Genomic DNA, 20868 nt, shown 5'->3' with positions numbered 1-20868 from the left:
GGATTTCTCCTTGGAACATTTCCAAGCCCCATCTGTATCTTGCCCCTTATATACTTGGAAGTTAGAGTACAGAAGCACTGCAGATTTCAGTGACTAACATCTAATGTGGGATGATGTGTTGGCATGCATTAAAAATAACTTCCTTTTAGTTCTTCAGACTTTTGAGACTTAAAATGTTTTATGAGACATCACAGACTTTTAAAGAATAGGTATTTTAAAATAAAAATGTAGATTGTTACTCGAATGAGAACTTCTGTTACTTACAAAAAGATGCCAACATGTTTGGGGGAGTAAAGCTTACTTGAAAAAAAATTTTTTTGGTAATGTTATTTGAGTGAAGAAAGTTAAGAAAAAAAAAGGAAGTAAAACCTTGTTTCCAAATATATCAAAGTACAAGTATATTTTGTACTGTGTATTTTTAAAAGACTAAATTTGATTATGATTAGACAAGCAACATAGTGCTATACTGTGTATTTGAGCATATTTTAAAAAGGTCTGTAATGGTTTGTTGATTACTGCCTAGATGTCTCTAGTTTTAGTTTGGAGCTGGTAAAATCTTTCTGCATGCTTTTTTTCACGAGACACGGATCAAACTCTGCCCAAAGACAGCATGTTCCCCTTAGACTGCTGTCCAAAATTATCAGTTATATTGTAGAAGTAAATAAATGACTCCCCTCTGCACCTTTTTATGGTTTTAGTCTATTCTGTTGCAACTGCCTAAAACCCAAGTAGCTAAATTCCCAACTCTGTTGTCTGCCTTCCAGCATACCTCTGTGGATGGATACACTGAACCACATGTCCAGCCTATCAAGTCAAGTAGCAGACAAAACATCCCCCGATGTAGAAACTCCATTACATCTACAAATGAAGAGCATCCTCACATTGGAAATTATCGCTTACTGAAAACAATAGGAAAAGGAAATTTTGCCAAAGTGAAACTGGCAAGGCATGTGCTTACTGGAAGAGAGGTAAGCCTTTAAAAAATAAAAGAAAAAAGTCTGACAGTCTGTTTCATGTTCTCTTTGGCTATCTTTATAATTAGTATTTCTTCTAGAGGCTGTTTCAGGATATAGAAGAAGTTAACTGAGATGCTTTCTCCTAACCATCCACCTCCTTTTTTAAAATGTAACTTCCTGGGGAAAAGATCAAAAAGTTTGTTGTGCATCAGGGGGTATTTTGGGTCTGGGAGGAGGTCTGTTCATTCCCAAGCATTTCCAAAACTGAAGAGAAATACATTGGTGGGTAGATTCCATTGATATTGATAATCTGTTGACAGATCCTGTGTTAGGAGAGCCTGGTTTTGCAGTGGACAAGATAACATTGTTCTGTCCAAACACTGACAGAAGTATAAAACAAATTCCTTGCTTGCAAAATTCTGACATCCTAATAGGTTAGACAGTTTTGCTTGATAAAATGTATAGAAGTAGATGCATATGCATGTTTTAGAGGTGAATCTATGCTTTTGCTCACAGAGGTGCAATATATTTTCGTTCAAACCTTTTTCTGAGTTTAGTAATTCATGTTTGTTTTTTTTTTTAACCAAGGTTGCCGTGAAAATAATAGATAAAACCCAACTAAATCCTACTAGTCTGCAAAAGGTAAGAATAGACCATAACATCTGAAATTCTGTAAACAGATGAACTGTGATCCTTTATTTACTTGACAAAAATATTTGATCCCTTTATCCCGTTAAACAACATCTTTCTGTACGTATGACCTTGGGAGAGGGTGATATCCTATTTTCTTTGCTATAATGTGCACATACCATTTGTCTGGGGGCAGTTACTCGATGTGGTTCCTGTATAAGCATTGCTGTTTTGCTCTTCCTTCCTCCTGCAGCTTTGCTCTTTGCCAAGAGTAAAATTTTTTTTTTTAATTAGGTACATGAATACTTTGTCTACATACTAAATCAAGATGTAATGCTGTAAAGGATGGTATTTTTCTTGGGTTTTTCTGTAATGGAGTAATTGTTTTTTGTGGACTTAGAGTACTGGTTTTTATTGCTTTAATGGGTTTCTCTACCTTCGTCTCTATATTCTTTCAATTTTAATAAAATGTTTGCTAAACTCAGGGGACATGTGGCAATTACTTTTTTGTGTATAGAATTGACAAAATGACTGAATATAATCAGAACGGCCTTGTGTGTTTATGCCTGTAGAAAGAAATTCAGAAGTCCTTTATAATCATGCTGATAATTGTTTTATCAAAACCCTGGGGTTTTTTGTTTGGTTTGGGGTTTTTTTTTTTACTATTTAACTCTGCATGTGTTTTGTGGCTGAAGGACAGAAATGTTGTATTGTCCTACTGGAGGATGCCCATTAAAAAAATTTGGGTTTTTTTTTTGTTTACAGATACTAGACTGCTGCTGTTGGTAGCTGTGGAAATGAGAGAAAGAGGCCAGAGCTTGTTGCTGTTCTTTTATCTCTGGCTGCCCTTACTTTTTTTTTTTTTTTAATTGTGTAACTTTGGTTACAGGGAGTTATAAACAACTTTGCTTTAATTTCTTTTTTATTTCTTTTATGCTTGATTCATTTGCTTTAATTTCTCTTTTGTAGTACTTTTGAGTGTGAGTTCTTCCGGATTTGGTTTTTTTAATTCAACCTGCTGTGCAGTCCATGCAAAAGCTTTGCTGCTGTTAAGTCCTATGTCTTATATTAAGCAAATCTCTTTGCTGATATTTGAGCTAGTGAAGAGGGACCCACAGAGGCAGTATGTGACAGAGGATATTGTGGAAATCCTGTGCTGCTCATGTAGCTTGTTTCCTACCTAGCTGGCTGTTCACTTTGGGAGAGCTAGGTGAGTTTGTCTCATTGTTCAGCAATAAGAGGGTAAAAAAATGTTAAAACTTTATGGAAAATTAAACAAGCAAAACTTAGTTCTGGGACAGTTGTTTTTATGATAAATAAGTTACATTTCACAAAATATATTCAATAATAATTCAACAAATTGTTCCAAGTATAAATAAAACTTTCAAGGCCTACAAAAGATGCTGTCAAACTGCACAAATAGTACACAGAATACTCATACAGTAGAGCATTGCTGCTGTTATTTGTCTTTCAAATGCAAAGCTGGTAACAACATAAACAGTATTAGGTACAGTTAGAAGCAGCTGATAGCAGGCTAAGGAGAGAAGTTTTAAGTTTAATGATTTAAACACGATTTCATTCTTCAATAGCTTCTAAAAATATTTATCCCATACATCTTCTGCCTATACTGGAAAGTGAGATCATTTGTTGATATGTAGTTTTCCTTTGTAGAATATTCATTATAACTTTCAGACAAAATAATCTTTGTTTTGAAACCCTGTATATCTTCAGCTGTGACTGTGAGTGACCGAATACTGATTCCCTGAAAGCTTTTAAATAAGCTTAAGAACAGTTTTTGCACAGTCATTGAAGCAACTGTAAATAAAAAGCAAATAAGGGGGAGAGGGTGGTTCATTAGCATGCTCAGAAGAACTTCTGTTAGTGTTTTGATGGGTCATTTGTGAACTGTGAATAAAACAACAGAAATTCTTGTTCTGTTCTATGAAATCAGTCATCCTTATTTTTCTTTCTGCACTGAACTATTGCATAATGTTTGTGATTCTTTATGTACCATTTAGTAACACTGTAATGTGATTTTTTTATAATTTTGTCATCAGGGTTATACTGTACATAGGGCTGTTAGTAGTCTATTTTTTTTGTCTAGAGGTAATGCTGGGAATGGGAAGTGGTGATAGTAGTGTTGTGTTAATAGGAACAGACACTTCTCTAATAAAAGTTTACAGAGGAACACTGGAGTATGTTACTGCCACAAAATACCACTCCTAAGTTTGAACCCATCTAAATTCACATGGTTGAGAGGAAAGTCTCTAGAACTTCAAAACTTATAAATTATATGCAGTTCAGCAAAACTTCTGGGCCTTCAGTCACTGCTGATTGTTATTAATCAAACAAGACAGATTTGTAGTGATCTTAGGCACAGGGTCATTGACAAAACCATCCCCTTTCCATTCACTGGATACTAAGTGCAAGTAGATTTTGCCACAGTACTTGCTACTGACCTAATTAAGTGAAATGAGTCATCACAGCTTGGCATGCACCATTCTGTTTTGTAAACAGAAATATCTGAGCACATACTTCAGTTGCTGAAAGTGTCATGCAAGCTGGGTCTGTAGTTAGTCACGGGTATAAAAGCAAATAGCATTTAGGTTTTTTGTAGGTGTTCTCTCCAATGGCATTCATGCCACGTGGTATGGAGAGGGTACTTCAGACATAGTTGTTTTAACTGGGGTGGTCTCCTGACATTTGGAGGTTTAAGTAAGCTGACCTTGGGAATTTTTAATTTTGCTTTCTTGTGCATGCAATGTGATAGTCTTAAATTACATTCTTTATCTCACTTCAGGACCTCTACCTTTTTAATTAGGCAATCAGTGTTGGATTTGTTTTGGTTTTAGTTTGTTCGGTGTATATAGTTCCCACCTTACTCAGTGACCACTTGTTTAGAAGACAGAGCTGGCTTTTTTTGTTGACTTTGTTACTATCTTGATAGTAACATATTGTACTGACTTAGCTTTTCCACTGTCATTATTGTAATTTGTTCCCAAATATAAGTATTTGGGTTTTGTCATAACTCAAATTTATATCAAAATAGCTGTTCTATTTTCTGCATGTCTGCTGCATTGGAAGTGTTGTCTTGTACTGGCTTTATCAGGGATGTTTCTGAAATAGCATTCTGCTGCTCTTCTGCAAACTGCTAGTGGAGCAGAAGGTGCTTTTTCCCCCCCTTAATAGGTTTAATTAGGAAATTATATTTCAGATTTTTCCCCTTTTAAGGATCAGCGAGCTTTTTATTCTTGAAACATATTTGAAGCCATGAACTTAGGTTCTTTCTGTTGTTAAGAAAAACAGAAGTAAAGAAGTAGTAGAAGATTTGAAACAATTTCAATATGTTACCTTTTGAAAGCAATTTTTTTTTTTTTTGCAACATCCCTTCTCAAATGGTTTACAAACTAGAGAAGTGTTCAAGTACATCTTTCAAAGCAAGAAAAACCCTTGGTTAACTGAAGATTTTCAGTTTGATTGTAGTGACTTAAAATAGTAAATCTTAAACATAGCTGTCAATCTGGCAGCAAGTAGAAGTGTTATCAATGGTGTGACATAAGATCTTTGTACTTTCTGCAATCTGTGCCCTGAAAAATTAAGCTGGGAATTCAGGAATCGAATTTTTAAGTCTTGTGCCTTTTCTGTAAGTGCAAGTTTTAGGAATTCAGTATGGTGCTGACTGTTCTTTTCTGTAAGTGAAGCTATTAAGGCTACAGCCTCTTTACAACAAGGAGATGCTTGTTCAAGAGGGGTTTTTTTTGGTTGTAGCACTTTTTTAAGAATTAAGAGCAGTCCTATAAATGTGTGGTAGAGCTGGGGGAGAGAAGTCAGGGAGCACTTATACCTTCTGAGAGAGCAGTACACTGCTGCTCAGGAAAAACAGATATGCATGAATTCTGAAAATGCTATTTTTTATCAGTAAAATAGATTATAATCCTGCAGGTTGCCGTGTCGTGAAAGGAGAAGCAATATCACTGTTATGTCCAGATTTTTATGAATTTAACAGACTTGACTTTGTAGGAAATAACTATAGTCTTTTTGTTTAAATACCTCTATATGCAAAGAAAGACATGTATCCTGGGTGTTCTTGAGGAGTGTAGCAGCTATTTTTTAAAGGTATCTCTATTTGTAAATATATAATTAGTGATGTAACAAGTGTTAATGACCAGGGGAGATTTATTGCAGAGTTACAATGTAAAATAATGTACTCTAATACTTGAATATTGTTAACTCTTTTATTGAAGTATTGTCCATCATTCAGAGATTTTCTAGATTGTTTCTCTCTTGTGAGAGAAAGTTGGGGTGCACATTGGCATTTCCTTAATTTTTAAGAGTATGCATTTGTACTGGACCAAATGAAATCCTCAATATGCACCAGGACTTCAGAGGACAGTTCATTTGTCCAAATTCCATCCTGTTCCCTTTCTGCTGTTTTGAACTATATTGAAATAAGGTTCCCTGTTCTGTCTGCACTCTGCTGAGAGACACTTAGACATCCGGTTGGACCCTATGGGCCAGGAATTACACAAGGTGTAATGTGGCTGTTTGTGGTCTCCACACAGTGCTGCTCCATTGTTTCAGTTCTTCCAGCCTTTCAAACATTTCTTTCTTCACGGGTTGGAAGGTATGTGTCACATCAAGCAGCTTTGAAGCTGTTTGACTTCATTACATAGCAGTATTACAGACTATGTAAGTTACATCTGCCTAATTTGCAAGATGTCCTTTACCTGAGTTACTTCAGAAAAAGGTCTTGGAAATGTCGAGTTACAGGTAAACACTGCTGGAAACTTGTCAGAAGCTGGTAATGACTGCAGAGCACAAACTGAGAGGAATGTGGATCTCCCCTTGAAGAAACCAACCTTGTTTACTGTAGTTTCAGTAGTGGGTGACCTTTTGGGAAAGGAGTTTTATAGGAGTACAACCACTTAGGGTTTTTTAATCTTTTCTCAGAGCAAACCATTTAGTCAGCAGGTACCTGCAGGTAGATTCCAAGTTTTAAGCTATTCTTTCAATTCTTACTCTGCTGATTTCTCTCTTTCCCTGCCCTCATGAGTTTATAGGGAGACTGACAGCACAGGATATGCAATACAAGATGTTGTAAAAAAATTATTCATTTTTGTAAATAAACTGCCCATACTTCCAGTCTTGGTGATGTAATCTATTCAGAACTGGACCAAAATGTTTCTTTCATATAACAAAATACCTGCATCAGACTGGAGGTCAGTAATGTTGTGTCTTGAAGAAAATAGACTTTGGTGTCTGTTTTCTAATAGGCTTTTCCTTTATGGAAATAAAAAATACACGTGGAACAAAATTTCATGATTTCATGTCACTGTAAAATCAGTTTGAATCTTAAACTATGTGCTTTACTTGAAATATAGAATTGTGAGATTTGAAATTACTTTTTATAGAAGTCTCATATTTGAATCCTGCTTATGAAGGTATGTGCTCATTGCTGTAACTTTTATACCAGCATTAAGAGAGTTAAGTTATGAAATATCTTTCTAATCTTTTGGCAGGAATTGCAGCTTTTCACATACCTGCTTAGAAGCTCTTCTAAAGGTGTACCATTTATTGGTTTAGATTTGTTAGCTTCTGACCAGCTGATACTGATTTAGCGGAGAAATTTATTCTTGTGCAACAAATTCAAATACTTGGAAAAACAAAAAAAATGCACAAAGAATGTCCTGGTGTGATGTTCTTTTTCTTGGCAATAACTGACTTTATGAGGAAGCAGGAATATTTGCTGAAGTTAATTCTGGTGCACAGTATTACATACCCATGTGTTACATATTGTACACAAGCAAACTGCATCATACTGTTCACGTTTTCTCAGAGAAATGCTTTTAGTCTTTGCTTCCTTCTGAAATTGTTTTAATGGCAGTTATAGGGCAAATGCACAGTAATTAGTGTGAAAATCTTAAATAATTTAAGTACAGAACTGTATTATTATTTCTTAAACTGTAGCAATAGTACTTTATCAAAAGCTGAATTTCAAGAAGATCTATAGTCTCAACTTGTAGAATAAATGCAGAATTTTAGGAACGTTATGACGAAGTTGCACAAATGGAGTGAAAAACCATTAATGTTGTCTAAGCAAAAGAATTTTAATTTCTCTTAACTTGTAGCCATAGCCATCATAAAATAGACACTAAAGTGCTACTCTTGAGGAGGTGTTTGGTCTCTGGCTTGCGTAATTTTACCCTTTTGTGAGGGTTGGATCTGAACAAATGGGACTAATTTTGGAAATGGAGAGAGACATCAGACAGGGAAAACAGCAACAACGCACTTCTGCGTGGAGCAAGGTTTCTCTGTAAGGAGGGCTGTGGTGTTAAGATGTTTCCAAAATGTCTAAGCATTGTGGTGAAGCCACTGAGAATTTCTTCCTTCATTTCAGCATCCTACTTTAGCCCAATAAGGGACTAAAGAGTGTACAGCACTGAGTGGACTTGATGATGGGGATGTGTCGTTCACTTGAAGTAAACCAGTGCAAGCTTATCAGTATTATCAGCCTCAAGTGTACAGCACCAAACTATGTGGTCATTTTGGATTTCTTTCATTTGTCTTCTGTCCTTTGAGCACCTAGGTTAGTCTTGCCGCAGCTCTAATTAATAACCCATAAATTTAAGAATAGAAACTTAAGAGCGATGATCTCTTGTTTCTGGTTTAAAAAAAAATAATCCACCATTGTCTTAAGTATATAAGGCTTAGGGCTATAAGTTTGTCCAGTTATCTCTAGTTATGGGACTCAGGATCATAAAGCATACTTGCAGGAATCATAATCCTTCAGACCTTGCTGGAGGGAGAGGAGGCATCACTGCTTGTGACCCAGTGTAGAATTTGGTAGTTGTGAGATGTTAACTCGCCCGCTTCAGCTCTGTGGAGCGCCAGGACTGGAGGACATCAGGATTCCTGGTATCCAATTCCATTTGAACACCTGTTGGACTTGTCTGTAGTCCTGCACCTTGTATTTGCACCTGCAGTTCTGTCTGTATTCAGGGTAGTTGGCTGAGCTTGCCAGTCACCAAAGAAATAAGAGCAAAGAGACACTGAAAACTTGTGTTGAATAATCTGTTCATTTTGGTCAATGTGAAACTCCAGAAAGGGTTATAAAACTTAGTGTGTCTGTATAAAGCTTAAAAAATAATCTAGTTTTCATATGTAGTGGTTCTTTTTATATAATGCTTAAGATGTATATTGTTTTCTGGAGTTCACTGCATTATATTTTTCTGTATTTTACGCTAATGCTACTTTCTTTGGCCATTTCTGTCTCCTTTTTGATACTAAATTTACCTATCTTGTGTAACTTTCTCCAAATAAACATCCTCTAAGAAAATTGTCTTGCTTCCTTGACAGTTGTTTCGAGAAGTACGAATAATGAAGATACTGAATCATCCCAATATTGGTAGGAGCCCTACATTTCTGCAAACTTTTTTTTGTTATAATGTTTACATTTTACTCTATTTGACTTTATTTGAATGTACTGCTATTAACTTTTTTTGAGATAATAGGACAGTAGGCATCCAGTAAATGCTTCATTGTCTCACCTTCTTTGTTGACTCTGCTTGCAACAAGAATTTTGCTCTGAGGAGGTAAACTGCTCAGTCTAGGAAAGCCTTCCATAGAGTAGGAGATGTGGAGCGCTCTGGTCTGTCAAGAACCCTAACTCCCCTCTTCCACTGAAATTACTCTTGAGACCCAAAAGCATGAGTTTCTTAGGTGAGAGTAGCAAAACTCCATTAGTTCAGTCTAGGAAAGACTCCTGCTGACTGATATTTCCAGAAAATTAGAATTACCAAGTATGTAATTTTCCCTTTCTGCTTTAGTTCTTTCACCTACCCCACAGCTTCAGGGCCCTACTTTGTGATGACAATTCTTCTGGCTGAGGAGGGCTGGACAGTCTTGTTCCAGAGACAGTTAATGGTCCTGAATCGGCCAGAGGGCTTGTTGCATACAAGGTATGGACGAGGTGTACAAGTTATTACATGCTAGGCACTCCCTTCTCATCCCTTGAATTGTTTGTTGCTTTTTCAGCATTCATAGCTTCTGCTGTTTTTTGTTTTCTTGGGGGTGGTGGTGGGGCTGTGTTTGTTTTAAATGAGTGGTTACTATTTCGATCTGAGGAAAGTCAGACTTAACATTTCTGGTATCCATTTGGTTCTTAGTTGGTCAGAATCTCAGGTTTCTGACTGTGAGCAGTTTACTAGCAAAACAGGGGAGGTTTGTATGATCTTAAAGACATCTGTGTCAAATTAAACACTAATTTCAGCATGAACTCATTTGTACAGTGTGCATAAACTTCTGAGAAAATTATGAATTAATATGCTTTATTATCAACTGTGGTTTAGAAATTAATTTTGCTTTTTTCCCCCCTCAAAAGAATGCTAACCTAAAGGATATAAAGTTTCTGTATGATATAACGTTATCACTGGCCTTAAATTATACTCATTCCATGAGTATAATTGTTTGTTTGTGCTTTGCTTTTACTCCCAGCTGCAATCTCTTTCTCATTCGTTTTTCTTGCAGTAAAATTATTTGAAGTTATTGAGACTGAAAAGACGTTGTATTTGGTAATGGAATATGCCAGTGGGGGTAAGTGGATTCTTGAATCTGCGTTAAAGATAAACTGAAATGCCAGTTACATGCCTAGAAACGATTTAAGGATTTAACGGTTAATGGGTTATTGCAATCTGGCCTTCACAACAGTCCTAGCAGATCTCCCAGGGCAGACTTTCTTCCTTGCATCACATTCCATAAAGTAACCTCTTAGGTTTGTGCTTAAGGGTAGTTCCCATTCTGAGGTTTCTGCTGCAGTATCAGGAGATAATCTGGTGCTGATTCTGGCAAAAACTCAGCTCGGTATTTATCTGCTATATTTAGGCAAGCACTGGTGCCTTATTTTATCTTGAAATTGTCTGCCAAAGCAATTGGAGAGGCAGATCTGGGAAGGGAATAAGGAACAGGGAAAGGGGACCCACAGGATCATAGTGAGAAGGGACAGTGAGTGCTTGCTTGAGAAGCTGCCTAGCACCTGAATGGGAGATGTTGGAATGTGGGAAGAGAATCCAGCACAGGGCTGGATTCACACAGCTAGGAAAAGCTGCTGTCAGACACTGCAAAGATGAGGTTCTGAAAGGCATTTCAGCAGCTTTATTAGAAAGAGAACAAGATGGAAAAAACAAAAGTAGTACAGATAATGTTAAGTGAAGCCACTAGATATATGTGAAACAAATCTGGTACATAAGAAGTTGCCTGATTCCCACTGTGTCTTATATACAATATGAATATTTTTCATTATTTCGTTCATTTCACAGTGGTTATTAAGTCAATTTATTTTAAAAATTGAAGAAGCCTTAGTATAAAGTGTTCCATTTTTACACTTCTTGATTATTATGTGTCTGCAAAATTAAATCCAGTCCAAACAGTAAAAAAGAATTTTTATTGGCTGCTTCTATTTCCTTTCCATTCAAGAAAGGAGGGAGCATGGGATGTGTGTTGTTTTCAAGCATGATATTTGTTTGTGCATGACAATAAAAAAAAAATAATACTGATGTTTTGTCCTTGTCATGATCAGGAGAAGTGTTTGACTACCTAGTTGCACATGGAAGAATGAAAGAGAAAGAGGCTCGTTCAAAATTCAGGCAGGTATGAAATTAACGTTCACTCTTCCTTTTGTTTCTACTTATGGTGTATTCAGATAGACATGAGTGTGAGCCTACTTCTTTTACTTTAGAAAAATATTAATTGTTTTGATAATGTTTATTAAAGCTGCAGTGGAAAAAAATCCCTGAAGAGAAAAATATCTGCTTCCTACATGCTGTCTAAAAATAGTCAGATTGTTTTACATTCCTGTAGTCGATGTTCCTAAGAGTCACTTTTTTTTTTTGTGACTCACTTGAGGTTTAAATCCTTTTCTGAATATTTTAGAATTTAACAGATGTTCTATCTACAGATGTTGATATGATGACATGTATTGCTGTGTCATGTCACACCGTTTTGTATGAAGGCTATTCTGTAATAGGATTTTATATTCTTCTAACAAACTTTCTCATTTTAATCCTTTTATTACCTTGGTTTTAGTGATTATTTTGGAAAAGCTTTAATTAGATAAATATAGCATGTTTGGTATTCTTCAGAATTAAGCTCTATAATTAACATGTAAAGAAACTGCTCCGAACTTGCTGTTTCAGACTTGTTCCTTGTTATATATGTGAAAGACATATATGAAAATGTTGAATGAATTGTTCTGTTGGCGGTGAATTGCAGAGCTAGACAATTGATATTTTAGAAGATAAAATCTGAGATGATACATATGGCTATTGGGTTGGAGGGTAAATTAATTTCCTTTTAATAGTTATTGCTATTGGGTGATTTGCATTTAGAATATATTTCTCCTATTACCTTGAAGAGTATGTATTAAACTTATTTTTAGAATATTTTAGAAAAATGAGCTACTTTTAGTGACCTTTTAGTATTTAAGCTTTAATGAAAGAAACCTAGATGAATATTTTCTAAAATAAAAGCCTTATTTATTAATTTTTTACATTCTAATGGATCATATCAGGAACCAAAATTACTAAATAATATGCAAAAACTTATACTGAGGTTGAAATAAAATAATTCACTGTTCATCATGGTGTTTCAGATTGTATCTGCTGTACAGTACTGTCATCAAAAATGCATAGTTCATCGTGATCTTAAGGTAGGTTGTTACTTACTTTACTTTTTACTGCCTGACAGTACAGTCTTAGTTTCATTCTGTATATTTGTCCTTGCCACTGTCTGTGAATGCCTCAAACATGTGAATGAAAGAACTCACTTTTTTATTCTTAGTTTTCTGAAGCACAAAAATAACATAGCTTGCCTGTTGGAACAGGGAAGAGACAAGAATAGAACATATGTTACTTTCATTCCAATTTTGGCTTTAAGGAAAGGACATGCTCTCCAGAGAATTATACCTGCTGTCATGCTGATATCTGCACTGTGAAGCTGCAGAAGTTCAATTGATACCAGTCAGCACTACTTAATTAAAATATTTTCAGTTAAAATATATCTCAAGGATATGTAAAAGGGTTTTTTCTTAGTGATTTTTAAGAAATATGTTAGATTTTTAATCCATTTGAACTTCTGGTTTATACTGTAGTGTCTAATTTGGGCAGAAAAATAAATTGAGGGTAAAGAGAAATTAGTTGAATTTGCTTTTCTTTATGCTTTCTGGTAATCTATCTATGTAAACCACCAGACCATATTAAGAGTTCAGCAATTGCTGAACAACAATAGGTACAACCTAGCCCTTCAGCATGAAGTTGTCTTAGTGCCAAGTTTAGATATCATGAGACTTGGACACAAGTTCCACTTAAAAGCTGTCCTGTGCTCTTGCTTTGATGTCTTTGTACATTTACAAAGAAAACATTGGTGTAGGTTCTTTTCTACTAATGTATCTAAATACTTGTGAAAAGCTGAGGCTGAATAATTTTTAAGGTGATTTTTTTTTTTTCCCACCAGTGTCCTTTGTCTTAATTTTCTTATAATACACTACAGTGTTCTCTGAATTTCAGTCTTAAAAATCTGTTCCCTCATATCTGTCGATCTGCCAGCTCCTGCATGTGCACATGGTCCTGGATAATACATCCTTTTCTGCTGAGTCGTCCCTGCCCCGGGATTGTTGTCATCTGATGGTGGAGGTGCCTGGCCAGCACTCTGAAGTCAGAATGCAAGGAAGGAAAGGGCTGGGATCTCAGTGAAATCTTGATTTAAAAAAAATTCCTCCACGTCTTGCGTGGTGGTTTGGAGCCTGTGAATGTTTTGTCAAACTCCCTGGAGCTTACTGCAACCACTGTTTTTGAGCTTTCCAGAAGGCTGCTTCTAGGGACCTATTGGCTTGCCAGGACAAGCCACTTCTCCTGGTTCTCTCACTCCTACACTTGGCTGGAAATAGAATGCCAGCCATCTCCTCATGCTTATCTAGCACTGGCTTATTCAGCCCAGCTATACTACTGAGTCTTGCTGCATTAACCCCTGCAGTTACTCAGTATCTTGCTCTTTCTCCCAGAGCCTGTTACAGCCTCCACCACTCCTTCATTTCTTAGTTCCACAGCACACACACAGCTCACTGCATTCCTCGCAGGCCTGTCCAAAACTACTTTGCAGCGTTCACGCAGGAATTACCTGTCACAAGTAGTCTGCTGCTGATCTTTCTATTTGCAAGGCAGGCAGGCTCTAAAACAACTCTTTTATTTGATATTCTCTCTTCATCATCTCTTGGCTGGAGTTATGGTAGACTCATTTGTAAAGTTCAGTTAGGTGTAATTGAGAGCCAACCAACCTAGCCAACAAAAAATACAATTCACAAAGGAAAAAGGGCTAAATGTATGTATGGCTTTGAGGAGATGTTCTTGCTTCGTCTCTTCTTTCCAAGTATTATGTCATCTGTCTCCTTTAAAACTATTCTCATGGAGCTGCAGAGAAGGAAAAAGCAACTTTAAAGTTGTGTCTGCATTCTCATCTGCTTCTGTTAACTCTCCGTGGTATCAGCACTTTGAGCAATTGATGTTGCAGCACCACAAGGCAGAGGTCTACCACCACTTTGGATATTTTTGATGAGACTTTTTGACTTTAATAACAGGTTAAACTCTATCAAATTTAAGTTACTTAACTTCCCAGACTAAACTGGGAAGTTGTTTAAGAAAATGTGCAAGTTTGTCCAGGCTATTTGGCAGAAGAGGAGGAAGTGCAAGGCCCATGGGAACTTAAACTGTCTCCTTTTAACTTTCTGTGATTATAAACAGCTATAACCAATTTCAGCTTTGCTCATCCCTTGATGCACAAAACTTACCTTTTCTGTTTGTATTTTTTTGCCCTGAACATATAACCAACAAGAGCATAGTCTTTCTATTTGGCTTATTAAAAAGGTTTTCTGGTGCTTTTGTTCGAAGTGAGGAACCCAAAAGCATGGGGTACTCGGGTAGCAGAGTACTGTTGAACCAGGAGGACTATTGTAATCGCAGAGCAGCTGCACTGACAGTACTGTTTTCACCACAAGGAAAATGAAGTCTTTGTGCAGTAGTGTAAAAAGGCTGTTAAATCTGGAAAATAGCTCTGTGAGTCTGTCTGCAGGCACATCAGCTGGAACCAGCTGGGATCACAGGTCTCATGAATTTCTCATGAATTGGGAAAATAAAATATTTTCCAGGATAGAGTTTTTACAAACAGGCTGTATTTTAGTCCTGATAAAGGCTGAGTTCTGTTGCGCAGCTATTAGCTTGATTTACTGATGGTTAATTGTCTTCTGTTCTGTTCATTGAGTGTAAGTGAAACCCAAACAAACAAGCAAACCCAAACAAAATCATATTTACTCTTTTAATCAAAGCAACTAACAATTAGTTAGCTGCTTCTCTGATGGTGAGCTAAGGCATTTTTATATTTTTCTGAGCTCCATTCTGGCACAGCATCTGAGACGTCTGTTTGCTATAAAACTGATGTTTGGCAATTAGGTGAACCCTTTGCACTGGCTGTTGTCTGTCCTCCTGTTGAAAGAGGATTCCTGCACAGCTCAGTGCTGCTCCTGTGTTGCTGATATGCAGATCAGGAGCTGAGATGAGCTTCCTTGCATTTTGAGAAATGCAGTTTTTTTCCACGGTACTTAGTATTTCTGTAGCTTCCCCCTTTTAATCTTCTGACCTACCTGGGATAGTAAATATAAGATACTGTTTACTGACTTTCCAGGTACTTGTATACTTGCATCTATGTATTGGTGCATGGGCATTAGTATTCTTAGATGTATGGAATACATACATTGTGTATGAAAAAAAATAGGTACTTGAGTGTTAACACTTTGGTGTTATTGTTGCAGCAAATGCTAATAATAAAAGGGAGAGAATTTTTTTGTACAGAATGCTGAGATACAGCATGTAGCTTGAAGTGTTTCATCTTGTAAGCAGAAGGTCTTCTTCTAAAGTCTTAAATCCCTTCTAACATTTACTCCACAAAATGGTAGATGATGTCTGGGATTAGATTTACTCTCCTTGGCATCAGAAGTTGGCATGAACCTGTCAAAAGCTGCAGCTGCTATTCTGAGATGTCTAGATACTTCAGTCTAAAGCTGAACTAAGATATTTCTTCCAGAAAATAAAATCTTTGTAGTTGATTCACTAGCTGACTTTTAAATCCATTTAGCTACTTTTAACAGTTTTATTTTCCTGAGTAAACATAGTCAGTTTTCAGTCCTTATAATGTATTTGGGGATATTAGTTTCTTTTGTTCTGCAAGAAAGATGCAGATGATCAATCATTTTAGAAAAAGAAACATTTTTTTTATTGATTGATGATACATTATACTATATATATGTACACTTATTTTTGATACAAACGTTGTCTTTTTTCCCTTTTATTTTTCTCTTAGGCAGAAAACCTTCTCCTTGATGCAGATATGAACATTAAAATTGCAGACTTTGGCTTTAGTAATGAATTTACGGTTGGTAATAAACTGGACACGTTTTGTGGAAGCCCGCCTTACGCTGCTCCTGAACTTTTCCAAGGAAAGAAATATGATGGCCCTGAAGTGGATGTGTGGAGCCTTGGGGTGATTTTGTATACACTAGTAAGCGGATCATTGCCATTTGATGGACAGAATCTAAAGGTACAGTTACAGTCTGAAAGCTTGGCTTTTTACTGTCTTTAAATCTCCTGTGTCATGAGGAGCTCACCTTTTAAAACTCTATTTTAAAGGAACTGAGGGAGCGAGTACTGAGGGGGAAGTACCGCATTCCATTCTATATGTCCACAGACTGTGAAAATCTACTTAAGAAGCTCCTAGTACTGAATCCAATAAAACGAGGCAGCTTGGAAGTAAGTCATTTCATCTTGGAAAAAAGGTTTTTAGATTAAGAAAGCATAACATACAGTAATTTCTGAAGACTTGTTATTTTTCACATAGATACTTCCTTTCTGTTTAAAGGGCCCCAAAGTTTTGCTAAAAAAAATTAGTGAGGAAATGTCCCAGAAACAGTATAGCTTGAAAATAGAAAGTGTTAATGAATGAAAGTCTAAGCTTTTAAATTGCAGCTGACTATCATTGAAGAGCATTTCCAAGTGTAAGCTGCTCCCTGTTGTTTCAGTCAGCTAATAGAGATAGTTCAAAATTTGTGGAAAGCAGGACAAGATTGTAAATATTTTCTTTTTGGAGTTTTTCAGAAAAAAAAAACAAAAACAACAACAACAAAACCACACACAAAACCCCACAAAAAACAAAATACAAAACAAAACAAAAAAACCCAACAAACAAACAAAACCCCAAAAACAAAAATACGAAAACAGCAGCAGGCAGAACCATAATTTTTTTAACTTACTGTTTTCAGTATGACTTAAAATATATGTACAAGAACAATAAATGTGATGGAAAACTGGGATTTTTGCTAGTTTTAGTGCCATAATATGTGTAAACACTTAGGACTCTTTAAATGATAAACTAATAATTGCTAATTACTTCTGTTCAATCCTTTCTTTTCCCCCTCCTGGTAGTTCATTTCTGAATAGCTGAAAAATTAACATATATAATAATACCTGCTGTGTCCCTTAGCTAAAACCTATTTTGAGGATTTCTACTGAGTTATAAATTTTTTTTATTTTTTTTTTAGTCAGTAAATTGGGTTTTCTTTTCATGGGATGTAGAGTATATTTGTGCATAACTTGTAAAGTGTCTAAAAGGTTCAGTGTTTTTTAAGGGGCTGTTTTGTTCAAGATTGCTGTATTGGCATGTAATTACTGGATAACTCCAGAGCTGGTATTTAACAAATATTTGGTGTAGAGTTCACTCTAAAAGCTGCTCTGTTCTATTTTGTGATTTCTTTAACAACAAGAGATTTTTTAAAAATAGCATCTACTTACCATAGAGATGAAAGTAGAGCAGAAGATAAACAGAATGCTTTTAAAATAGTATTTGCATGAGTTAATCACCAGTGACTTTTGTTTCATCTTTCTACACATACTTGTGCAGCAGTGGTTGGTGTCCCAGAGAATAATCCCATTTAAGCAGCTTTTTATTTGTAGTGGCATGAGTTATGCTCCCTGGCATGGATGCTACCTGTGCAAGGAAGCTTGCATTCACTGAGCTCTGTCTGCATGTTCCTCATTTCAGACTGATGCTGGTTTATGACTTGTTATAAATAGTTTTAACTTGAATAAAATCTGTGCTGAAGAGAATAGTGAATGATGGGTTCTACTTCACTGATATTCATTAATTATGTACAATTATTACTGTCTAGTGGACATAATGACAAGAGTGTAGTCACTCGAAGATGCTGAAAAATCGCTGTTTTCTTGTCTCGTGTTTAAGTTTTAGGAAAAGAGATTTTTCCTTTACTGAGTTTTCTTCTGGATTTTCAGCAGTTTCTCTTCAGATCTAATTTCACTTTCATTCTAAATATTGTAGTGTTATCCAGTTCTTCTAAAATTCCTTCCAGTCCCTGGGGAGAGGTGTTGAATAGCAGCCTCGCTGAAATGGCAAGGTTGTCAGATTGTGTGGAAGAGAGCAAGTGAATGGTGTGTGACAGAGGGTCTTGAGCCAGTACCAAAACACAGATGATAACAGGCAATGATCAGTATGCTAATCTGAGGGAGAGAGAGAAACATCACAACCTTTTTCAAAAGGAATATTCCTGAAATCACATTTGTTGAATTAAAAAACTATGGTGTGTGGTTTGGAAAGAAATTACTGTTTCTTCTCTCTGAGCATTCCTAAAAATACATGTTTAGAATGAAAGTATATATTTATTACAAGTTTCTAAAAGTGGAAAGACAATGTCATCTTAGCTGGGGAAGATATATTTGTGCACTGTCTTTTGATTATTTGCTCAGTCCCAGCCATAGACCCTCTCAGTTCCCATGCATGTTTTTTGCAGACCATCCCATGAGGATGTTTATCAGTGACATTAGCATCAAAGCTGAGATTCACACAGGGTCAGCACTGTATGTATGGATTAGGCTTAGCACTCGTCCTTCGGTAAGGACCATGCAAATTTTTATTAAAATGCTTCATCTAGACTTTTTTGTGATTGCAGCAGAGAGAGAACATTTTAGAAGCAAGAGAATGTTGTTATAAACCAGTAAATCTTCCCAGGAAGAGATGGGAAAAATGCATTGTCATAAAATATGTGGATCTCTCTGTCAGGATTTCAACAAATTCCTCTTTCCCTCTCCTTCAATCTTCAGTTCTTTTGCATAGTATTGCTTCGAAATTCCCACAGAGCAGATTTATGCTTATGAAGTGTGATAAAGCAAATAATTTTGACACAGGCAGGTCTTGAGCCAGACTAGACTTTTATTAGATGTTTTTCTGAAAATTGAGGGAAAGTTTCTTAATCATACCTAGTTGGTTGAAATTTAGTTTGGATTGGTGTTTAAGAGGTACAGTTTGGGTCAGATTTTTGAATACCCTGAGCAAGGCTGCTGCTCTTCAGTCAGCTGACTGGAAGCCCAGCTGAACTTGCACAAATGTAATATTGATCCTGGAATTGGATTGTTTGTGTCGCTTCAAAATGCTTGATTGTAAGAGCCTGTTTAAGAGTTGCACAATAACTCAGTGTGCCTCTGAGAACTGTGTATTTGAAAGACAGGAGCTACTTTAGATATTTAACAGATGGAAATTGAGAACAGATTACACTGAACTACAGATCCACCTACTGAAGAGACATGAAAAACTTTAAGTGGGCATTGTTGGGTTTGCCTGTTAATTCAAGAAGCATCAAGACTGGGAGTAGGATTTGAGCAGTGATTCCTGTCATCCACTTCATTGTGCTTAAACTTCAGATTTACTTAATTTCAGATTTATTTAATGGTATCTTTAAAAAAGATGCCTTTAAAAAAGGACTGCAGATACTGCACAGTACTCTTTGGGGAGTTGCTTATGTTACTGCAAGACTGCAAATATGTAACCAAAGTCTACTGTCAAGTAGACTCATGCTCTGTGTGTCAGAAATACAATATAGCAATATGTGTTCACAATCCCTTCCCCTTTATCCCCCTCAAAAGCCAAAAAATCAATTCCATGGTAGAACAAATCTATAAGTCTTATTGTCAGCAAAATATAAACTGGCCCAAGTACAAAGTTCTGTATTGTTCTCGTAAGGATACAGCTATTGGGGTCTGTAATTTGGCAGCAGCACTACATACAAAGAATTTGGTTATATCAATGGAAAATTGAGTCTGTGGCTCTTTGTGAGAAATAACTTAATTCGGTGTTTGCAAGGCATATTTGGAGCCTGTGGGAAACTTAATTTGCTGGCACTTGTTTCATTCTTCTGTTTGTGTAGTGAGCAGTATTAGCATCTGTCCCTAAAGAGACATGTGCCTGTTCAGTAGGAGGGAAAATGATGTTAGGTGTTTTAAAGATGAATATGCCCTTACAGAGAAATTGTGACGCTTAGGGATTCCAGATGATCAATCTTAAAGGCATATAAAAGATCTGGAATGCAGCAGAAGGAAATTTTCCAAAGAATGCAGAAGAAATTTTTGGAGTAAATAACTACCTGGCACAGAGAGAGTTAAGAGACATTTCTCCCTCCAGCCAAACTGTGAACATATTTAGGTCAAGTGCAGTGAGAAGGTCCATAGGAAAAAATGACCAGTTGGCATCATGATCTTGAAACTAATGACTGTAGGAAGCATCAGCATGCTCCTGAAATATTCCTTAGTTTCTAAACACTTTCCTTTGCTATTATTTGAAGGAGTTATTTATCATGGTAGAATTGCTATTGTAGTAGCATCTAGGGATCTTAACCAAGATTAGGGCATGAGTGTCAGACACTCTGCAAGATGAGATTAGGAGACAGTGGAAGTGAAGGGGACAAAATGAAAGATTTTTGTGTTGAAACTGCAGGGGTTTTTCTCTCAGTAGTTCTGCTGGTATTTCAGGCAGGGGATTTGTATTATAAAAGGTAAATTGTAGGGAAAATGAGCTAATGGAAACAAAAAGATGTGAAAAATGAAAATAAAGATGTGAGGGGGAAAAAGGTGTAAGGGAAAGCATTAAGATTATTATGAATTTAAAATTGTTTTTCAGCAGACCAACTAGCACATAGAGTCTGGTAAATGGAATGTTGACCTAAAGCTTATTTCTCTTCTTAGCAAATTATGAAGGATCGGTGGATGAATGTTGGCCATGAAGAAGAAGAACTAAAGCCATATACTGAGCCTGAACCAGATTTTAATGACACCAAGAGAATAGGTGAGAGTTTTACAAAGGTGTTGCATCTGATGTACACAGACAATTTTTGTCTTGTAAGCCA

General features: G+C 36.3%; 1 protein-coding gene across 8 annotated transcripts in view; it reads left to right on the top strand.

The window, feature by feature from the left end:
• MARK1 (microtubule affinity regulating kinase 1) overlaps positions 1–20868 on the top strand; it is a 58997-nt gene that overhangs the window by 22095 nt on the left and 16034 nt on the right. For 6 of the 8 annotated variants that reach the window (XM_064648149.1, XM_064648145.1, XM_064648146.1 and 3 more), the window contains exons 2-10: positions 765–968; positions 1545–1598; positions 8943–8991; positions 10113–10178; positions 11161–11231; positions 12232–12288; positions 15987–16223; positions 16313–16432; positions 20708–20807. In XM_064648149.1, the coding sequence (XP_064504219.1) occupies positions 765–968; positions 1545–1598; positions 8943–8991; positions 10113–10178; positions 11161–11231; positions 12232–12288; positions 15987–16223; positions 16313–16432; positions 20708–20807 (958 nt within the window). Of the gene's footprint in view, positions 1–764; positions 969–1544; positions 1599–8942; positions 8992–9412; positions 9545–10112; positions 10179–11160; positions 11232–12231; positions 12289–15986; positions 16224–16312; positions 16433–20707; positions 20808–20868 lie in introns of those variants that run through there. The other 2 variants (XM_064648151.1, XR_010428969.1) reach the window with 2 other exon arrangements.

The sequence above is a fragment of the Pseudopipra pipra genome, chromosome 3 (assembly GCF_036250125.1).
Source record: "Pseudopipra pipra isolate bDixPip1 chromosome 3, bDixPip1.hap1, whole genome shotgun sequence".
NCBI lineage: Eukaryota > Metazoa > Chordata > Aves > Passeriformes > Pipridae > Pseudopipra > Pseudopipra pipra.
This window is presented reverse-complemented; position numbering and strand designations above follow the sequence as displayed.